Here is a 20,291-nt window from a genome sequence, read left to right as displayed (position 1 = left end):
GGAGTCTGGGAGGTGGACAGGAGAGGAGGAATAAAGGAGGTGGTGGTCATTTGGGGGGTCCAGAGTGTACATTAGAGGGCCCTCCGAGCAGTGCAAGTATTAAGCTGTTGAGTAAGCCCCAGGCTGGGGGGTGGGGGGTGGGAAGGCCTCGTTCTCCAGGAGTTGCAGGACTTGGGGGTGGAGGCTGGTGTTATAAGAAAGGGATAATTTTTCTCCTTTTCTTTTGATAATCTATTTATCAAAAACCATCCGTTCCATTGCCTGGGAGAGTTAGACCACCACCACCACAAAAACTGAAAAAAAGACGGAAAATGATGTTGTGCTACATTTCTTATTGATCACCTTACACTTTACAATGGCTCACAGTTTCAGGTTTGTATACTCGCAATGTAGTACTTTCTATCTACATTTGTTTCACATTTTTTTCTTACGTAATATAATATAAATAATTTGGTTAATAGATTTAACCTGCACATTTCAGCCACATCAATATATATATAAGAATCTGTTAATGGTATAAATAATTCGTTAAATAAAATAAATCTGATATGTTACATAATACTGATAAAAAATTATCATTGCTAACCATTTTGTAAGCCACCTTAACTTCTGGTTTAAGTAATACTGATGAATAGGTATACTTGTTTTAATGATTCGTATTTATTTTTACCACTACAAAAAAATCCTGAACTATAGTGAACCTTAACCTCTTAGTTCAAAGTGGGGCTTTGGCCTCCTTGTATAGAAACATATAATATCAAGTATTGTTTAAAAAACGAACAACCAAAAAAAACCAAACAAACAAACAAAAAAAACACACCTCAACTCTGAGCATCAATGTCGGTGCAATAAGTAAGCTAGCAGGTCAGTAGGTGGCCATCAGACATTAACTACAGAAATGACTGAGTAAAATATTCCATCTAAGATTTTTTTATATAAAATCTATTCTACTTTAAAACTTAGATTTTTAAAAAAAATATGCAACAAATGGTTGCAGTTTCTGAGTTCTTAATTTAGACCTGTGAGCCCTCATCCCTTTAGAAATCCGCTAGGTTTCAAATTCCTAAACACCCCAAATCAAGTCTAGCGCTTCCAATAAAGCCCATTGCAAACAGACAATATACATGAACACTCGGAGGTGTGTAGGGTATGTCTTAAGTCAGTTAATGCATCATCATGCCTGTTCACTGCTGTTAAATACAAAAACAGCATCTTTTATATTATCATAGAAAAGCATTTAGGTCGTATTTTTATTTATCGCTTTACACTGGTAGTCTCTGGTCGGTGTACTCCATAGAAATCAAAGAATTTTGTACACTATTTCTTTGTACAATAAAAGATAAAGTGTGCATTAGGTACGCTTATACATGACAATATGATACAATATTTACATTTCTGATATCACCATGAAATTCTGTGGTTTTTCTATACAACATTGAAAATTCTTCAGAAACATTTGGACTATTTCTTATAATCACAATCTTCATGTTATAGAAAAAGGGTCTCTCATTGATTGCTTGACCATTTATCACTCTCATCATTCAGGGATTTTTTTTAATTGTTTTTTGTTTGTTTGTTTGTTTTGTTTTGTTTTGTTTTGTTTTTGAACATTCCTTATCATCCTTCCTGATCAAAAATATAGTGTATCATGGTTTCTTTTAGCACCCTGTAGTGGTGGTAGCTCTCTGCAATCGTACAAACATTGATAGAACAGTGGCTGTATCAATACTGATCTATAGTACTTCTGTGCATGTCCCTTTAATAAACACTGTGTGTTGGTGGAGTAGTGTCTGTTATCTGGAGATCTTCCTTCTCTTGGGCTTGGGGGGTCTCATTTGTCTGTCTCCCTGTGGGATTTGGTGAACCTGGAAATAAAGAGGTGGGGGGGGAGAGGTTGAAATCACAAATGCCATCAAATATCAAACAAAAACAAAAACTGACTTTGACTTTCACTTTCAATCATCAATATCCTGGAACATATACAAATGTTCACCAAGAGCCCAGATTTCAATGTGCCCAGAATCACCACAGAAAATGAGGAATCCTAGGAACCAACAGAAGCAGACACCCACCCCCCAAACAGTGGGATACCCCCCAGAGCAATTTTAAAAAATGGTGGTTATCATTGGGAGGCTGGGGGCACAGAACTCCGATGGTGGGTGTGGTGTGGAATTATACCTTGTAGTCTCACAGTCTTGTCAACTACTATTAATTACTAATAAAAATGGCTAACCATTACATGCACAACAGTAGAATAAAAATGTCAAAGAAAAATAGACAGTGGCTCTTTAAAATCAGAGCGTGGAGTCTGTGGTGTCAAATAGCAGAATTCTGTGCCAAAGATTTTATTTTCTCAGGTTATATTAAAAAGGAAATGAGAAGTCCATGCTCTCTTAATGTTGACTTTATTGCTAAATATCACGTCTTTGTTCTGTGGACAAAGTGAAGTTTGCAAAATACTGACCAGGCACTAGTAATGGTCACTGCTATTTACAGTCAGATGCAGGAAGCAGTGGTTTGGACTTCAATATTTTGCTGCTCACATTTTAAAAAGAATGTTGTGTGGAAAAAATAAAAGTTACTTATCTTCAAAAAATGCTAATACTAGGTTGTTTTTTTTTCTTAGATTACTTTGACTCTTTTCTTAAATCAGTCTCTTTATGAGTCTAATAATTTAGCATTGATTTGTGAGTTGCTTGACAGTATTTAAGAGGCTGTACCAAAAAAGTGCAATATATTTTATTTTCAAAGAAATGCAGTATAATGGAAAAATGAATTAACTTACAGTCCCAGACATTTTGTCCAGTTCACTCATGGCCTCATGAATAGCAGCTTCTAAATGGTTATTTAACTTTCCACTTCTGCAATGAATGAAAACAACACAGCAGGTTAATGAATTAAAGAAAAAAAATCCAAGTTTAACTCCTTAATCAGAAAACAAAAGTCCCAACACTACCAAAGAATGTCAATTTGTGTAGTCACATTTGGAAAATGCAGATGACAAAACATTCTGAGATTTTCACCCCTGAATAGTAAAGGGGTGTAAAAGTAAGGGGAAAAAAACAATATATGACTGGGGAATAATGCATGTTTTCCTTTTCGGTATGGTCCTTCCCACATTCCAGCGATTTCTGCAAGGCTGGAGGTGACATGTGCATACAGACGCCATGCCTCCTTCCAGATTCCTGCTGCCCTGCATTGCTTCCAGCCCTGCCATGTTGCTCGCAGAAGGGCGGAGAGTGCAGGCTGTGGCCACTAGGGAGCTCCCTCCACCCTCTCTGGAGGCTCCTGGCTGCCAGGGTCGAGCTGAAATCCGTTGGCGCATTCCTTCCAGGTGTGCACACATAATTCACTGCACAGGGGGCTCCCTTCAAGCCTGGACCCGCCACATCCCCCCCATACAAAAATGACATAACTATTTGAAGAGATACAGAATAATCGTTTCAGAGTATGTGATCACTCCACTCAGCATTCTGTTACACAGTTTGGCTTAGAAAATACACAAGCTACTTACCTCTGTCATTTTAAAAAAATTACATCTAGCAAGTTTGTGAACCCATTACTAAAATAAAGTGAATCCACAGTGGCCACTTCTATACTTATCTGTCTTTTTGCCAGTGTTTATTTTGCATGTTTTATACTCAATTATTCTGAGTTTGAAGGTGATTGAGGCATTTCACTTACCTTGTTGGTGACAATTGCTAGAAAAGTTGCAGGGACAAACCTTTTCATGTCTATTAGCCTGGCTTCATAAGAGTCAAGGCCTATCTCAGCATCTGCATACAAACTGGAAGTTGTGGAAGAGTTTGGCTCACAATCCCATTTAGTTTGGCTCACACTGTGTTTAAAGATATATTTGGATTTGGGGGCTGGGCAGGGGCATACCAGGTTAAACACACAAGGACTCGTTTAAGGATCCTGGTTCGAGCCTCAGGCTCTTCACCTGTGCGGGGGGGGGGGGGGGGGGTCGCTTCACAAGTGGAGAAGCAGGTCTGCAGATGTCTCTCTGTCTCTCTCCCTCTCTATCTCCCCTCCCCTCTCAATTTCTTTGTCCTACCCAATTAAAAAAAAAGAGAGACAGAGAGACAGAAAGAAAGAAAGAAAGAAAGAAAGAAAGAAAGAAAGAAAGAAAGAAAGAAAGGAAGAAAAAATAGTCACCAGGAGCAGTGGATTCTAGTGCCAGCACCGAGCCCCAGGAATAACCTTGGAGGCAAAAAAAAAAAAAAGATGTCTTTGAATTTGAATGGAATGCTTGTAGATGCAGCCTTTCAGTTACCCACAGGTTTCATCCTCCTGCATCAGAACTGGACAATTAAGCTTTTATGGATATCTTGGTAAATTCTGAGCTTTCTACACAAGCAGTACACTACTATGGATATTGTAAAAAATATTTGGTGCTAGCACAATGACATGACTTTAAAAAAAAAAAAAAAGATATAGACAGAGAGCCGGAGAGAAAGAGACTAAAAAAATAAAGATTTAAAAAAAAAATTTTTTTATAGACTAAAATAGACCACAACACTGAAGCTTCCTTCAATGCAGTGGGAGCTGGGTTCAAACCTGAGTTGCACGTATAACAAGTAAGCTATTTCACCAGCTCAATGACACTGCATTTTAGAAAACTTCCATGGGGGCCAGGCAGTGGTGCACCTGGTTAAGCTCACTACAGTGTGCAAGGATGCAGGTTCAAGGCCCTGGTCCCCGCCTGCAGCAGGAGAGCTTCACAGGTGGTGAACAAGCCTGCAGGTGTCTCTGTCTCTCTCCCACACTATCTCCCCTGCCCTTCTGACTTTCTATCACTATGCAATAATAAATAAATACAATTATTTAGGGAAAAAAACATACATGCACTTAAGTCAGTCTAAATAAAAGGAAAAATTCACACACTGGTTTTAACTAAATTGAAAGGCCAAAGAAACATTCACCCCAACACTTTTCTTTGGTCTATGAACTAGCCCCTTTCTTTCTTTCTTTCTTTCTTTCTTTCTTTCTTTCTTTCTTTCTTTCTTATCTTTATTTATTTATTTATTTATTGGATAGAAACAGCTAGAAATTGAGAGGTGGGGGAGGTAGAGAAAGAGAGAGAGACAGACACCTGCAGCACTGCTTCACCGCTTGCAAAGCTTTCCCCCTGCAGGTGGGGACTGGGGACTTGAACCTAGGTCCTTGTGTATTGTGTTTTTTTTTTTTCTAATTTATTTATAAAAAGGAAACATTGACTAAACCATAGGATAAGAGGGGTACAACTTTGCACAATTCCCACCACCAGAATTCTGTATCCCGTCCCCTCCCCTGATAGCTTTCCTATTCTTTATCCCTCTGGGAGTATGGACCCAGGGTCATTGTGGGGTACAGAAGGTGAAAGGTCTGGCTTCTGTAATTGCTTCCCCGCTGAACATGGGCATTGACAGGTTGATCCATACTCCCAGCCTGCCTCTCTCTTTCCCTAGTGGGGAAGGGCTCTGGGGAAGCGGAGCTCCAGGACACACTGATGGGGTTTTCTATCCAGTGAAGTCTGGTCTAGCCTCTATCTTTCATATCTTTTCATTTATTTTCAGAAATGTAAATAAAGTACATAGAAAAAAAAACTAGCAGTTTCTAACAACCCCACTTCCAAGAATAAACTGTTAAAAGTTTTTTTACTATAAAAAAAATAACAAAGCTGAAGATTCCATTTGTCATTGGTTGATTGTCTTTCATCTTTTCCAAAGGCACAGGTGTTGGACGGCCTTCTCCAATGACCTTATATGACACATATGTGAACACACAGTATTGTTTCACATACACGTAAGGGTTATCTTGAAATACACACCATCCTACAACTTGTTTCCCCATCACTCTGATCACAGTTCCTGAGCACTGTCCAAATTGATATTATTTATTCAATATACTGTCTTTTTAAATCTATGATAAGTCATTTTGGTTTTAAGGGATATATATATATATATATATTAGCCTGAGTTAATTTCCCAATGAGGAGTTTGCTAAGCTTGGGATCCTGTGTGACTGGGTATAAACCAGGAAGAAGAGGAGGGGGAAGAGGAGGAGAGGGAAGGTGAGGAAGAGGAGGAGGTGGGAGAAGAAGATGAAATACTATAGAACTGAAATTCTGTGGTAGGTACTAAGTTGGAACCTGGGCTATGCACATGACAATAGAGTTTCACTAGCCAGGTAAGATCTCTTGCCAGCGTTCACCTTTATCTGAATAACAATAGTTTCTATTTGTTGAAAAAAATTTTAATTTTTTTATTATCTTTATTATATTTATTGGATAGAGACAGCCAGAAATCAAGAGGGAAGAGGGTGCTAGAGAGGGAGAGACAGACACCTGAAGCACTGCTTCACTTGCAAAGCATTTCCCTGCAGGTGGGGACTGGGGGCTTGAATCCTGGTCCTTGCCCATTGTAACATGTGTGCTCAACCAGGTACACCACCACTCAGCCCCCCCCAAAATTTCTAGGTGCAAAGAATTATGTTAACTCTTCACACACATCACCTCATATAATCCTTACAACAATCTCATGAAGCAGACATTATGAAAGCTACTATGTATAACAACACTTCATGACTTTTTAGCGAGAATGGACTAAACCAATTTCTTTAGTGAAGGTGACTATTTAGCTACAATATTGAAAAACATAGAATCACAAAAATAATTTACCTAATATCAAATTTTCAATGACATCATCATTAGAGTAGCAAAATAATCAACATTACCTATTAGGAGTTTGTGGTCTTCTTCAGTATTTTAAATGATATTTATCAATAGCTTATATTAATTTAAGCTAAATTAATAGAATGTTTTTCCCTTAGCAAACTTGAAAAGTGGTTAAGAAAGAGGGAAATGGCTACTTTTGAAAGAGAAAATGAACAAAGAATGAAACTACTTGAATTAATGGAATTCAGATTTCATGAATTTCCTTGAATACATCATAAGAATCAAGAAGTAGTGACTCAGATGTTGAATCTACAGGCCAATTTTTACACTGTCTAATTTTTACACTTTAGATTAAGGGGGAAAAAACTTAGAAGAGGAAGAAAAAGGCCCACAAGTTCATGAAATTAACAATTAGTCAACAGTCAAGTCTTCCAGTCCAAAGGGCCTCCCTGTGGAGTCTTTTCCACTATTTTCTGTTCCCTGCTGACATTTAATAATAAACATTTTTACTAATGGACACTCTAAAACCTCCTTGATTAAGCAGTTGCTGTTCATATAATCACATTCCAGGTTATTAATGAAGATAATTGCCACTTCTCATCTCCATGGCCTATATTGTCACACATAATCCTTATCTTCACTAATTTAAAAAAAACCTAGGTACACATCTGTGAATGGTGCAAGGAGTCAGAAGGTACTGAGAAGGCACGTGTTCTAAACTATCAATTCAGAGTTTAAGCAACTCACTTCATGCAGGAAAGAAGCCACGCTGAGAAGGTCCTAAATGTCAAGAACCCCAGATTTAAAAAGATATGACATGCCAACTGTATTTCTTGGTTTTAAAATGATAGTGCATTATGTTTTATGAATTTCAACATTTTCCAGTTACATGAAAATCAGGTTACTAAATATAAGTATATATAAGCATATGATTTAATCTTCATTTAAATAAGATTCATAATATATCTAAAAAGCTGTTGACACTTTTCTTTAATGAAATCCTTTCCTCTTTTAAGTAGAAAATGACCCTAAGTGATACATATGTTATACCTCCTGTGATTAGGCTACATAATAAACTTAAATATATTTTCTTATTGAACAATATTGAAGACTACAAAGACCATATATGGCAGGGTGCGGCATAATGGTTATGTAAAAGACTTTCATGCCTGAGGCTCTGAGAGCCCAGGTTCAATACCCAAGATTACCATAAGTTTAAAAAAAAATCCTCTCAAGTGACTATATAAAGTTCCACATATTTAATATAGTGGCACAGTTTTGTTTTTTTTTATTGTACTTCATGAAAAGGAGACAGAATGAGGTCAGAGAACTGCTCTGGTTTATGCAGTAAACTAACTCAGGCCTCACATTACTTGCTAAGCTACCTCATTGGTCACATGATGGTAGAGTGTTTCAACTGGCAAAATATCAGGTACTTTTATTTCTTTTGGCTTATATCTTTTTTTAACAACTTTTTAATTAATCTATTTAAAATATTTTTATCATCTTTATTTATTTATTGGATAAAGACAGCCAGAAATTGAGAGAAGGAGGGAGACAGAGAAGGAGAGAGACAGAGAGACAACTGCAGACTTGCTTCACCAATTCACAAAGCTTTCCCCCTACGAGTGGCAACAGGGCTCGAACCCGGGTCCTTGTGCATTGTAACATGTGCACTCAACCAGGTGCGCCACCACCCAGCCCCTGCCTTATATCTTTATAATAAAAATAACGACTTAATAAACACCACCTGCCACGTGCTATGTTAGTTTTCTTTATACTATCTGTAACATAACAATCCTCAGAGGTAGGTATTGATTTGCCTGCTTCAGGAATAAGAAATTCAGGCTTGGAGAGCTTAAGCCACACACCCTGAGTGTACTGCTATGAAGTGGCTGAAATAGGATATGGACCAGCCTAATGACTCACTAAGACAGTGTGCTGTTTGCCTTGGGCTCCACCCATGTTCACATCCAGTCCCCCCTGAATTAATGCAAATTTCACTCCATCTTAGTCCTTACTTCCTATGTCTGACTAGTACCTATGACTCGGCTCAGATAATCATCTCCCAGTATTCATCTTTTCATTTTAAATTATATTTCATTTATTTTATTTGAATGAGAGAAAGCAAGATAGCGATAGAGACCAAAGCACAGTTCAGCTCTGGCTAATGGTGTTGCTGGGGATTGAACCTGGGGTCTTGGAGCATGAAAGTTGTTTGCAAACCATTATGCCATCTTCCTAGCCCCCCACTATTCTTTTATCAGAGATTAATGCTTCTTTCTCTGTGACCCCAATTTTTGCTATACAAACGGGGGATGCTCCAACTTTATGATTTTAATTATTTGTTTCTGGATCTGCCTTTTTAAAGCTTCTTGTCATCGCCAGGGCTTCATTGTTCTGGGATGACTTTTTTAGATAGAGACTGACACAATCTGCTGTCCTTCCTGCACTCCCATATGGTGTTGAGGCTCAAAACCAGGGCCGCAACATAGAAAAGCGCGTACTCTACCAGAGAATCAATTTCTTGACTTATCTGGAACATAGATTTCAAAATAATTTTCCATATATACACAAAGGTGAATTACAAAGGAATTTGTAACTCTATCTTGAAGTGAAAAATAGTTACATGGGGAGTCGGGCGGTAGCGCAGCAGCTTAAGCGCAGGTGGCACAAAGCGCAAGGACCAGCTTAAAGATCCTGGTTTGAGCCCCAGGCTCCCCACCTGCAGGGGGGTCGCTTCACAAGCAGTGACACAGGTCTGAAGGTGTCTGTCTTTCTCTCCCCCTCTCTGTCTTCCCCTCTTCTCTCCATTTCTCTCTGTCCTATCCAACAACGATGACATCAATAACAACAACAATAATAACTACAACAATAAAACAAGGGCAACAAAAGGGAATATATATATATATATATATATATATATATATATATATATTTAAATAGTTACATATAAAACAACATGTATGGGGCCAGGTGGTGGCACACCTGGTTAAGTGCATCACAGTGCACAAGGACCCAGGTTCAAGCCCCTGGTCCCCATCTGCAGGGGGAGAACTTCATGAGTGGTGGAAGCAGGGCTGCAGGTGTCTCTCTATCTCTCTCCCTCTCTATCTCTCCTTCCCCTATCAATTTCTGTCTGTCTATATCCAATAATAAATTAATAAAAATATTTTTACATAAAAAATAGTTAGCAAAAATTTGCATTAAAATCAATAAAACATTCATTATATTACAGTAGAATTTATTTCAAACATTATATTGTCTTACTGTTTATTAGGAATACAAATATCTGGAAAACCTGGAGTAATAATGTCCCAAAGCTCAACTTCCTGTTAGAAATTCAATGAAAACCAGGTGGAAGTAGATAGCATAATGGTTATGCAAAAAGCTCTCATGCCTGAGGTTCCAAAGTCCCAGGTTCAATCACCTGCACCCCAGAAGCGAGAGCTGAGCCTTGCTCTCGTAAAAAAAAAAAATCAAAGAATACCTATTGCATGTGCTCCAAGAAAAAAATTATTTACCATCACTTTAACAGCTAATTTGAATCTACCAAATTTATTTACATGTGTACAGCAAGTGATATTTCTCAGTTACATACACACCCACATGTATATGTATATGTGTGTGTGGTTTTTTTTTTCTTTTCCCCAGAGCACTAACTTATGGTGGTAGTGGGAACTGAATTGCGGGCCTCAGAGCCTCAGACGTGAAAGTCATTTAACGGGGCGGGTGGTGGCGCACCTGGTTGAGCGCATATGTTACAATGCGCAAGGACCCAGGTTCAAGCCCCCGGTCTCCACCTGCAGGAGGAAAGCTTTGCAAGTGGTGAAGTAGTGCTGCAGGTGTCTCTCTGTCTCTCTCCCTCTTTATCACCCTCTTGATTTCTAGCTGTCTCTAGCCAATAAATAAAGATAATTAAAAAATTTTAAATATATATTAAAAAAAAAAAAGAAAAAAAGAAAGTCATTTAACATAACCATTATGCTGTCTCCCCACCTAAGGCTGATTTTTTCCTACATTTTTAGAAATTATGTTATTGCTACATTAAAAAATATCAATCATATTTTCTGTCTCACTAAATGAGAAGATTGTGAAGAGGAAGAGAATGGATATCCGGCAAAGAGGGGAATCCCATATGTAGCATAAATGGTAAAAAGGAAATATTTTCCATAATACCTAATACAGCTGGTCTATAGTGGTCCTTTGCTAACAGCAAACTGTGTTCAGGCAGGTCACAAAAACAGACAAAATCAGTGAAGTTCCACTGACCCTTTGAAAGAAAGCCAGTATATTATTTCCTTGAAAAAAAAAAATAAAAGGAAACAAACAAACAAAAAAAGATAATACGTACTTTCTGTTCCTTTTCCGGGCTCGGCTGTAGGCTTCTAAACCTTCTGTGAGTGTCTTCAGCTTCTCGGGCTCCACCTGAGTGAAGGTATGAAGACCAGACCACATTACCCACACCTGCAATGGTTAGCACTGCTTTTACTTTCCTGCCACAAAGCAGCAGCTGCACTGGGAGAGCAGACCCAGCTGTCACTGCCCCGTCCATGTCCTGTCCTCCCTCAAGCAGCATTGATCCTGTGGCTCCAGGCTGTGACATCAATGGGAAAAAAAAAAAAAAAAAAGACCGTGGCTTTCAAATTATCAACATTTGGAAATGCGTGGCATCAGAAAAAAAAAGAAACCTGGAAATTCATCCCCCTTCAATTCATAAAACCATGTTCAGTTGGAGAGTTGGGTCTGCTTTCTCCACAGCCTAACGCTCACTAACTACACATCCACGCTTGATGGAGGAGAGTCAAGTGGTGGCGAGTTAAGGATGGGCTTTGGAGCCAACAGGTACAAGTTTGAATAGGACCTCTTCACATTCTAGTATGAGTGAAAGAAATGTTCGGAGTCCCAGTTCCCTCTTCTTCAATAGGAGGACAAGAAACCTGCCTTTCCTTCAACAGTTGCTGTGAGAATGAAGGTATGGTATCTATCACACAGCACGCTTAGCCAGGAAGATTAGCTTTCATCATCTGGCTCGGCAGAGGCCAAAAAACAAGGCGGGCTGTAGGCTATGCATAGTCTTACTGCTGCAGGAAGAGGATGCTGCTGAACCTCATGGCTGTGTTCTCTTTGCTGTTCTGCTTTGTCACTGCCAGTCAGTCTGGACATAAATGGTAGTTGGAGAATTCCTAGGCGTGGAGAGGTCCTAGTCTAACTAGCAAGCTGTGAAGTCTCTTCCCCAAAGAAGAAGAAACAGTTGATGCCCCGTGTGTAACTCGAGAATAAAACACTTTTAGAAAACCACTAGTATCTTTGTTGTTTTAAAAAACAACAATCTAGTTTAGAAAAAAAAAATAGTGTTACTTGCTCTGTAAATACAGATTCAAGGCAAGTCCCTCAGTTTTAATTCTGAGCTCTCTCCATGTCTGTCCAAAACCTAAGGTCAAACAATTATTTACTTATTTATCTTTAGTTTTCAGCTTATATTTTTAATTAGTTAAGGAATAAACTGTAGTAAAACATCTTTTATGCATTTATTATGTAAAAGATATTTTTAGATACCTCTTTTATAATAATACTGCAAAAAGCAAAAGTTTTATGGATAAAACTCAAAATAACATGGCCAACACTAAAATTCCAGTCTCACTCCAAAACACTTATTAAAATGTACAGTCTTACATGCATACACATATATGTGGATCTGCATAAATGTGTACTATATGAAAATACTATAGATAGTATTTAAAGACATACTGAAAATAAAATCATATTTCTAGAGTATGATGATTTCTGCAAATTCAACTTCAAAATGTTTTTATGCTTATATACCATTTCATGACTTTTCTGAACAAAGTCTCTACCATGATTTCTTTAAAAATTCCCTTAAGGGACTAATATACATGATGTACAAAGAATTCACTCTATTTAACAACAGCAGCAGACAGATGACGTCACCAAAAACAGGAGCAGAGCTCAACAGCCACTTTACCAAAGAAGATTTACAAATGGCCAGCAGGGGAGAGATACTCATCATCACTTATTATCAGCGAGATGCAGATCAAGACAACAGTGAGGTAGTTTCACACACGTGTGAGAACACTTTACATTAAAGATTCCAGAAAAAGAAAAGTCCAGAAATAAATAGTGATGAGGATATGGAGAAAGAGGACACTTTTATACTGTTGGTGGGCATACAAGGTGGTCCACTATAGGTCCATGCATGGAGAACTGAAAGAAAGAAGGGGGGGGGAGAGAGAGAGATTGAGAGACAGAGAGAGTTGAGAGGGAAGGAGGGAGGGAGGGAGGGAGGGAGGAAGGAAGGAAGGAAAGAAGGAAGAAAGAAGAGAGAAGAGAAGAGAAGAGAAGAGAAGAGAAGAGAAGAGAAGAGAAGAGAAGAGAAGAGAAAAGAAAGAGGGGTCAGATGGTGGTGCACCAGATTGAGAGCACATGTTGCAATGCTCAAGGACTCTGGTTCAAGTCCCCGGTCCCCACCTGCAGGGGGCAAGCTTCACAAGTGGTGAAGCAGTGCTGAAGGTGTCTCTCTGTCTCTCTGCCTCTCTATCCCCCTTCCCTCTCAATTTCTGGCTGTCTCTATTCAGTAAATCAATAAATAAAAATTTAAGAAAGAAAGGAAGGAAGGAAGGAAAGATGAAAAGAAAGAAAGAAAGAGAGAGAGAGAGAGAGAGAGAAAGAAAGAAGTAGATTCACCATCTTGTCCAGCAATTCCTATCCTAGGTTTCTATCTAAAGAACCAAAAAGCACATGCGTGCCTATTTTGAGCACTATAATAACACTGTTTAAAATGGCCAAGATTTGGATACAACCCAAGTACCCAATGCCAGATTTGTGGATAAGAAAATTATTATAAAAGGGCCAGTCAGTGGTGCACCTGGTTGAACACACACATTACCATACACAAGGACCTGGGTTCAAGCCCTAGTTCACACCTACACGGGAGAAATTTCATGAGTGGTAAAGCAAAGTTGCAAATGTCTCTCTTTCTCTCTCATCTCCCCTTCCCTCTCAGTCTCTCTATTTTCTATCAATTTGTCTCTATCCAAAATAAGTAAGTAAAATAAAATATTTAAAAGAGATTCATAATATATATGTATACTATTAAATGCCACCCAAATGCTACTTTAAAAATGGATGTTAAGTGAGCTAAGTCAGAAAGATAAAGACGAGTATGGGATGATCCCACTCATCAACAGAAGTTGAGAAAGAAGATCTGAAAGGGAAACTAAAAGCAGCATCTGAGTAAATTGAAAGTAGGGCACCAAAGTAAAAACCCTGTGGCGAGGGGTAGACATGAAGCTTCCTGGGCTGGTGGGGGTGGGGGTGGGGGTGTGTGGGTGGGATGGGACACAGTCTTTTGGTGGTGGGAGTGGTGTTTATGTACACTCCTAGTAAAGTATAGTCATATAAATCACTAGTTAATTAATACGAGAGGGGGAAAATTAATTGTATGTCTCGAAGTTTTTAAAACACAGACTGAGTCTTTTTAATATATAGGCTATGTATTTGATATGCGGACTCTCTCAAAAGCCTAGACCAAGTATATCAGAAACAACCAGTGGCACTGCTATATAAGATACTGGGTACTATACAGCAAACCCTAACAAAAGGACTTTTCAAAGTTAACCCAATTACCAAATAATGTGATGATAACATTAACTATCCATTGTCTTTTTGAACCCTAAGACAGCAGGAACCTCACATCTCCACTATAGAGCCTATATTTCTCCCAGTCCTGGAACCTTAGGATAGGGCCCACTTTCTCGCATGCCTCTCCCAATCCATATAAAATAATATTGCATCTGCCGATCACAACCTAATCAACGCAACGATTGCCACCTCAACATGCTTCACCTCAGACTGTGTCCAGAGACTTCACGTGTGGAGTGACAACCCTTCAGCTTCATTACTCGGGTGAGACCTTTCCTTTCATAGTATTCTCTAATTCCACCCCAGGTGGATCACTTTCTAACAAAGTCCCAAAACCTAGATATACACCAGTTTCTGTGAGAGAGCATATGTTCACACGTATCCATAAACTAGTACAAAATATATACCTGAAAGCAGAAGTACACTAGAGTTTGTAGTGAGTACCCCCCCAATACTTCCTCTCCACTATTCCAAGCTTTGGGTCCATGATTGCTCAACAATTTGTTTGGCTTCGTATGTTAACTCTCTTTTCAGTCACCAGGTTCCAGATGTCATCAGGATGCCGGCCAGGCTTCCCTGGACCGAAGACCCCACCAATGTGTCCTGGAGCTCTGCTTCCCCAGAGCCCCACCCTAATAGGAAAAGAGAGAGGCAGACTGGGAGTATGGACCGACCAGTCAACACCCATGTTCAGCCGGGAAGCAATTACAGGAGCCAGACCTTCCACCTTCTGCAACCCACAACGACTCTGGGTCCATGCTCCCAGAGGGATAGAGAATGGGAAAGCTATCAGGGGAGGGGATGGGATACGGAGATTGGGTGGTGGGAATTTTGTGGAGTTGTACCCCTCCTACCCTATGGTTTTGTTAATTTTTCCTTTCTTAAATAAAAAATAAATTAAAAAAATGGATCACCACTTTTAAAAAATGAAATCTTGCCATTTGTTACAGCATGTATGCAACTGGAGGGTGGCATGCTAGGTGAAGCAAGTGAGAAGCAGAAAGACAAACACTAGCCAATTAAGTGGGATTTAGCAAACAAAGCAAAGGAACAGAAAGAGTAAAATGTGTATAAAACCTTGGTCAGTGTCTACAGATCTGGGTCACTAAAGGGGGTTGGCAAGAAGGAGAGGCCCCAGTGCGCTTCATTGGAGGAATATGGTGCATTGGAGGTGGGTAAAGTGGTCTAGCACTTATTTGAGGGAGATGCAAAATTATACCCACCCCTGAGGTATCAATAGCCATGTGAGACAGCATTTACTTTCTTTTTTTAAATATTTATTTACTTATTCCCTCTTATTGCCCTTGTTATTTTATTGTTGTAGTTATGATTGTTGTTGTTATTGAGGTCGTCATTGTTGGATAGGATAGAGAGAAATGGAGAGAGGAGGGGAAGATAGAGAGGGGGAGAGAAAGATAGAAACATGCAGACCTGGTTCACCGCTTGTGCAGTGACCCCCCCCCCCCCCCCCAGTGGGGATCTGGGGGCTCGAACTGGGATCCTTAAGCCGGTCCTTGCGCTTAAGCTGCTGCGCCACCACCCAACTCCCTGAAACAGCATTTACTTAATAAAAATCAATTAAGAATTTTTAAAGGAGACTCCTGGAGGCATGGCTATGGAGAAGCAACAGCCATGATTCACTCTCCCTGATCAACAAAAATTACCTGAGAACAAAGAAACAACTGTTAAGAAAAAGAAAGAAAGAAAGAAAGAAAGGAAGGAAGGAAGGAAGGAAGGAAGAAAGAAAGAAAGAAAGAAAGAAAGAAAGAAAGAAAGAAAGAAAGAGAGGAGAAAGCCACCTAAACCACAGGTGAATGCAGACATGTGTAGCTTGTGGACAGAAAGCGGGTGAGGGAATGATTCCCAGGACCAAAATCCAGCGCTCAGGAATGGGTGGCACCAAGTTGGAAGACTGGCAGCTGAGCTGCACCACCTCCATGTCTGAGTTTAAGCAAATTATCTACCTCTGTCTCTCTCTCTCTCTATCTATCTCTATCTCTCGCTCTATCTCTATCTATATCATCTATATCTATCTCTATCTCTATCTATATTTGTATGTATATATCCATCCCATGGAATACTGCTCTGTGATCAAGAAAGATGATATTTTGTCCTTTGGCATGAAATGGATGAAACTAGATGATTGTGCTTAGCAAACTAAGTAAAGAGATGAAAGACAACTACTAGATGGTTTCACTCATATGTGGAGTCTAGCGATCTGATCTACATGAACTTGCCAAATATTAAAAAACATTTTTTTTCAAACAAACCAGAAGCAAGGGAACTGTTTATAAGACTTGTGAGAACTCTGGTGGTTATCTTTGGAAGGCGGGAGAGTACGGATAATGGAACTTTGGTGGGAGGTGTGGTGTGGAGCTACACATTGTGATCTTGTAACCCTGGAACAAACAAACAATTCTTTATATAACATACAAATTATATAATGGTGCACTTGGTTGAGTGCACATGTTACAATGCTCAGGGACCCAGGTCTGAGCCCCAAGTCCCCATTTGCAAGGGGGAAGCTTTGCAAGTGATGAAGCAGTGTTGTAGGTCTCTCTCTCTCTCCCTCTCAATCTCCCCTACCCTCTCAATTTCTGACCGTCTCTATCCAATAAATAAATAAAGATAATAATTTAAAAAATAATAATTAAAACATTACCTTTAAGGATCTAAGGCATTCTGTAATAAGCTACACTATGTACAAGAGATTCAATAACTTTGAACAATCAGTGGCAGTGCTTTCTGAAAGTAAATATATATAAAATACATGTCACTGTACTTCTGATAAGACAAAGTTATACAGATACAGAGATAAATGTTTAGTTTTTTCCAGAATTTCAGAATACTATATTGTAGAATATGATAGTGTGCTTTATGAAAATATACACGCAGCTATGCTATATTCAAGAAATTCTTAAAAATAATCCTTCCTCGGGGAGTCAGGCAGTAGCACAGCGGGTTAAGTACAGGTGGCACAAAGCGCAAGGACCAGTGTAAAGATCCCGGTTCAAGCCCGCGGCTCCCCACCTGCAGGGGAGTCACTTCACAAGCGGAAAAGCCAGTCTGCAGGTATCTGTCTTACTCTTCTCCTCTCTGTCTTCCCCTCCTCTCTCAGTTTCTCTCTGTCCTATCCAACAACAACAATAAAAAAAAAAAAAGGGCAACAAAAGAGAATAAATAAATAACTATTTTTAAAAAATAATCCTCCCTCAAATGGTATCAGAGAAAAGCTAAATAAGTTTCTAGTCACACAGAAATCATATTACATGATTTTAATGAGTACTCCCTCACAAATTATTTAGCTAACTTATAAAGGAAACACTGAGAAAGCAAATAAATGTAACATTAAAAGGGTTAAATGCACACAGATATTAAAATAAAATGTACATCAAGGAGTGAGAAATTTTAGATACTTAATATTTTAATCTGTAATGATAATCCTATATTCCTAAAGACTCAAGTTAGGAGGTCCATAAATTATTTAATTCCTAAGTTGTGTAAAATTGAATGGGAGAGACCTAAGATGTACCTTTACTCATACATTCTAATTTTACTAATAATGGTCATAATGATATGACTCTGTGTATATGTCCTTTAAGAATTAGGAAAAGGTGGGGGTCGGGCGGTGGCGCAGTGGGTTAAGCGCGGGGCGCAAAGCACAAGGACCGGCATAAGGATCCCGGTTCGAGCCCCCGGCTCCCCGCCTGCAGGGGAGTCGCTTCACAGGCGGTGAAGCAGGTCTGCAGGTGTCTGTCTTTCTCTCCTCCTCTCTGTCTTCCCCTCCTCTCTCCATTTCTCTCTGTCCTATCCAACAACAAAGCAACGTCAACAATGGCAATAATAACCGCAACGAGGCTGCAACAACTAGGGCAACAAAAAGGGGGAAAAATGGCCTCCAGGAGCGGTGGATTCATGGTGCAGGCACCGAGCCCAGCAATAACCCTGGAGGAGGAAAAAAAAAAAAAAGAATTAGGAAAAGAAGGTGGGCGAGATAACATAATGCCTGAGGTTTCAAAGTCTCATGCGCCAGACTGAGCAGTGCTCTGGAATAAATACATAGATAAGTAAATAAACTTCATCATGGTACCAGTGATGGTGTACTTGTTTGCGTGTACCCGGCATAAGGACCATGGTTCAAGCCCCTTGTCCCCACCTACAGAGAAAAAGCTTCATGTGCAGTGAAGCAGTGCTGCAGGTGTTTCTCTCCCTAGCTCCCTGTCCCTTCTCAATTTCTCCCTGTTTTATCAAATAAAAGAAAGGAGGAAAATTAAAAAAGGAAAAAGAAAGGGAATTAAAAAAAATACTAATTATAGTTCATTTATTACCCTAAGTAAATGCATATGTTGAACACTTTAGTTGTTAAAACCCTTCTTTCAAATAGTCACATAGTATATGAATATTTTCTTTCTTTCTTTAGACATGGCAATTCTACATAAATAGTCCAATAGCTTTTCAGTAGAGTGAGAAACATACCCACTAGCCAGATATTATTACATGGTAGAAGTTTAAGCGTCTTCTGAAAAAAAGGAAGAAAAAAAAGCTGCATGTCTGGTTGCTCATATTGTTCACAACCATTGGATAATTTAATTAGGAGCCAGCAAAGCACCATGTGGACTATCTCAGCAGCAACTCAGAAGTCTACAACACAGCGAGACACTATCCTATCAGAGACACAAGCTGGTCCATAGAGCGTGATACAAGGTGTATTTTAAAGGAACCTGGATCAAAGGTCTTAGCTCACCTTTGGGCAGAGCCTATTAACAAGAGAGGATGTCAAAATTCCCTCCAGATTTCAACTCTGGGAACGGGATCGCCCTTCCTCCTTCCCTTCCTTCCTTCCTTCTTCCCTTCCTTCCTTCCTTCCTTCTTCCCTTCCTTCCTTCCTTCCTTCCTTCCTTCCTTCCCCTCTCTCTCCTCCTTTCTTTCTTTCATTCTTCCTCTCCTTCCTTCCTTCTTTCTTTCTTGATTTTATTTGTTTAATAATGAGAGAGATAGGAGGAAAGACCGAAAAAGAACCAAACATCACTTTGGCCCATGCACTGCTGGGACTCTCTCTGAGGACGTCATCCTGAGAGACCAGCCCTTCACCCACCTCTGGGACTGCAGATTAAATTTCCTTGCTGCTTCTTTGTGCTAAGGCATTGCGGTCACACCGAGGTCAAAGGGCATGAGCCATGTCATTTCCATTTTTCACTTCTCCCAATCAGCTGCTACAAGTCATCAGCTACTGGTGAAGGAATGGTAGCTAGCTGAATAAATTTAAGGGGTAGGAGGTCAGGATTGAGACCAGGTCTAACTGCCTTGGGAAGGCCACTTCTCCAAGTGTTCAGTTATCTGTACAACAGAGATAACTGTACACATGTTTATGAGTCATTGAGAAGATCTAAAGGGACAATGAACATGAAAGAGCTTTAGGTGGAACCTGAACAAATCTTCAAACATTTTAATAGTTATGTATCCACATAACTTTATATTAGAAAAATATCAAAACACAGACATTTATTAAATAGTAAATATCAAGAATTAAAAATCTCAAGCTAGGAAAGTCCTGCTAACTTAAGTTCAATGTTTTGGAAAGAATGGAAATTAATAAGTAAAGAGTCAACTCAGCAGTGACAGCAAGGATAAACCTACTTTTCCAAGAAAATAGTATCACAATAAAGTTCATGGCAAAGTCCTGACAGAAAATTCCAGTTTTGTGGTCCTGGAGATGGCACAGTGGATAAAGAGTTGGACTCTCAAGCATGAGGTCCTGAGTTCCATCCCCAACAGCACATGTACCAGGGTGATGTCTGCTCCTTTCTCCTCCTATCCCTCTCATTAATAAATAAATAAAAAGATTTTTTAAAAAATAAAATTCCAATTTCTTCAAAGAACCAATGAAACCATGCTATTAGGTCTGAGGATTTTGTCTCCCTCACTTTAGGCTGCAACATTTTTAAATACTGAGTAGGGACTATGCCATAGG

General features: G+C 39.3%; 1 protein-coding gene across 3 annotated transcripts in view; it reads right to left on the bottom strand.

Moving 5' to 3' along the window:
* Nucleotides 1-233: 233 nt before the first annotated feature.
* Nucleotides 234-20,291, bottom strand: part of MBD5 (methyl-CpG binding domain protein 5) — a 400,595-nt gene continuing 380,537 nt past the window's right edge. For all 3 annotated transcript variants that reach the window (XM_060178085.1, XM_016187753.2, XM_016187755.2), the window contains 3 exons: nt 11,013-11,086; nt 2,786-2,861; nt 234-1,865 (listed from right to left, as the gene is read on the bottom strand). In XM_060178085.1, the coding sequence (XP_060034068.1) occupies nt 1,794-1,865; nt 2,786-2,861; nt 11,013-11,086 (222 nt within the window). In that variant the 3' untranslated portion in view covers nt 234-1,793. The remainder of the gene's footprint in view (nt 1,866-2,785; nt 2,862-11,012; nt 11,087-20,291) is intronic.

This window comes from Erinaceus europaeus, chromosome 18, assembly GCF_950295315.1.
Source record: "Erinaceus europaeus chromosome 18, mEriEur2.1, whole genome shotgun sequence".
NCBI lineage: Eukaryota > Metazoa > Chordata > Mammalia > Eulipotyphla > Erinaceidae > Erinaceus > Erinaceus europaeus.
The sequence above is the reverse complement of the archived record's forward strand: the minus strand, read 5'-3'. Positions and strand labels throughout refer to the sequence as shown.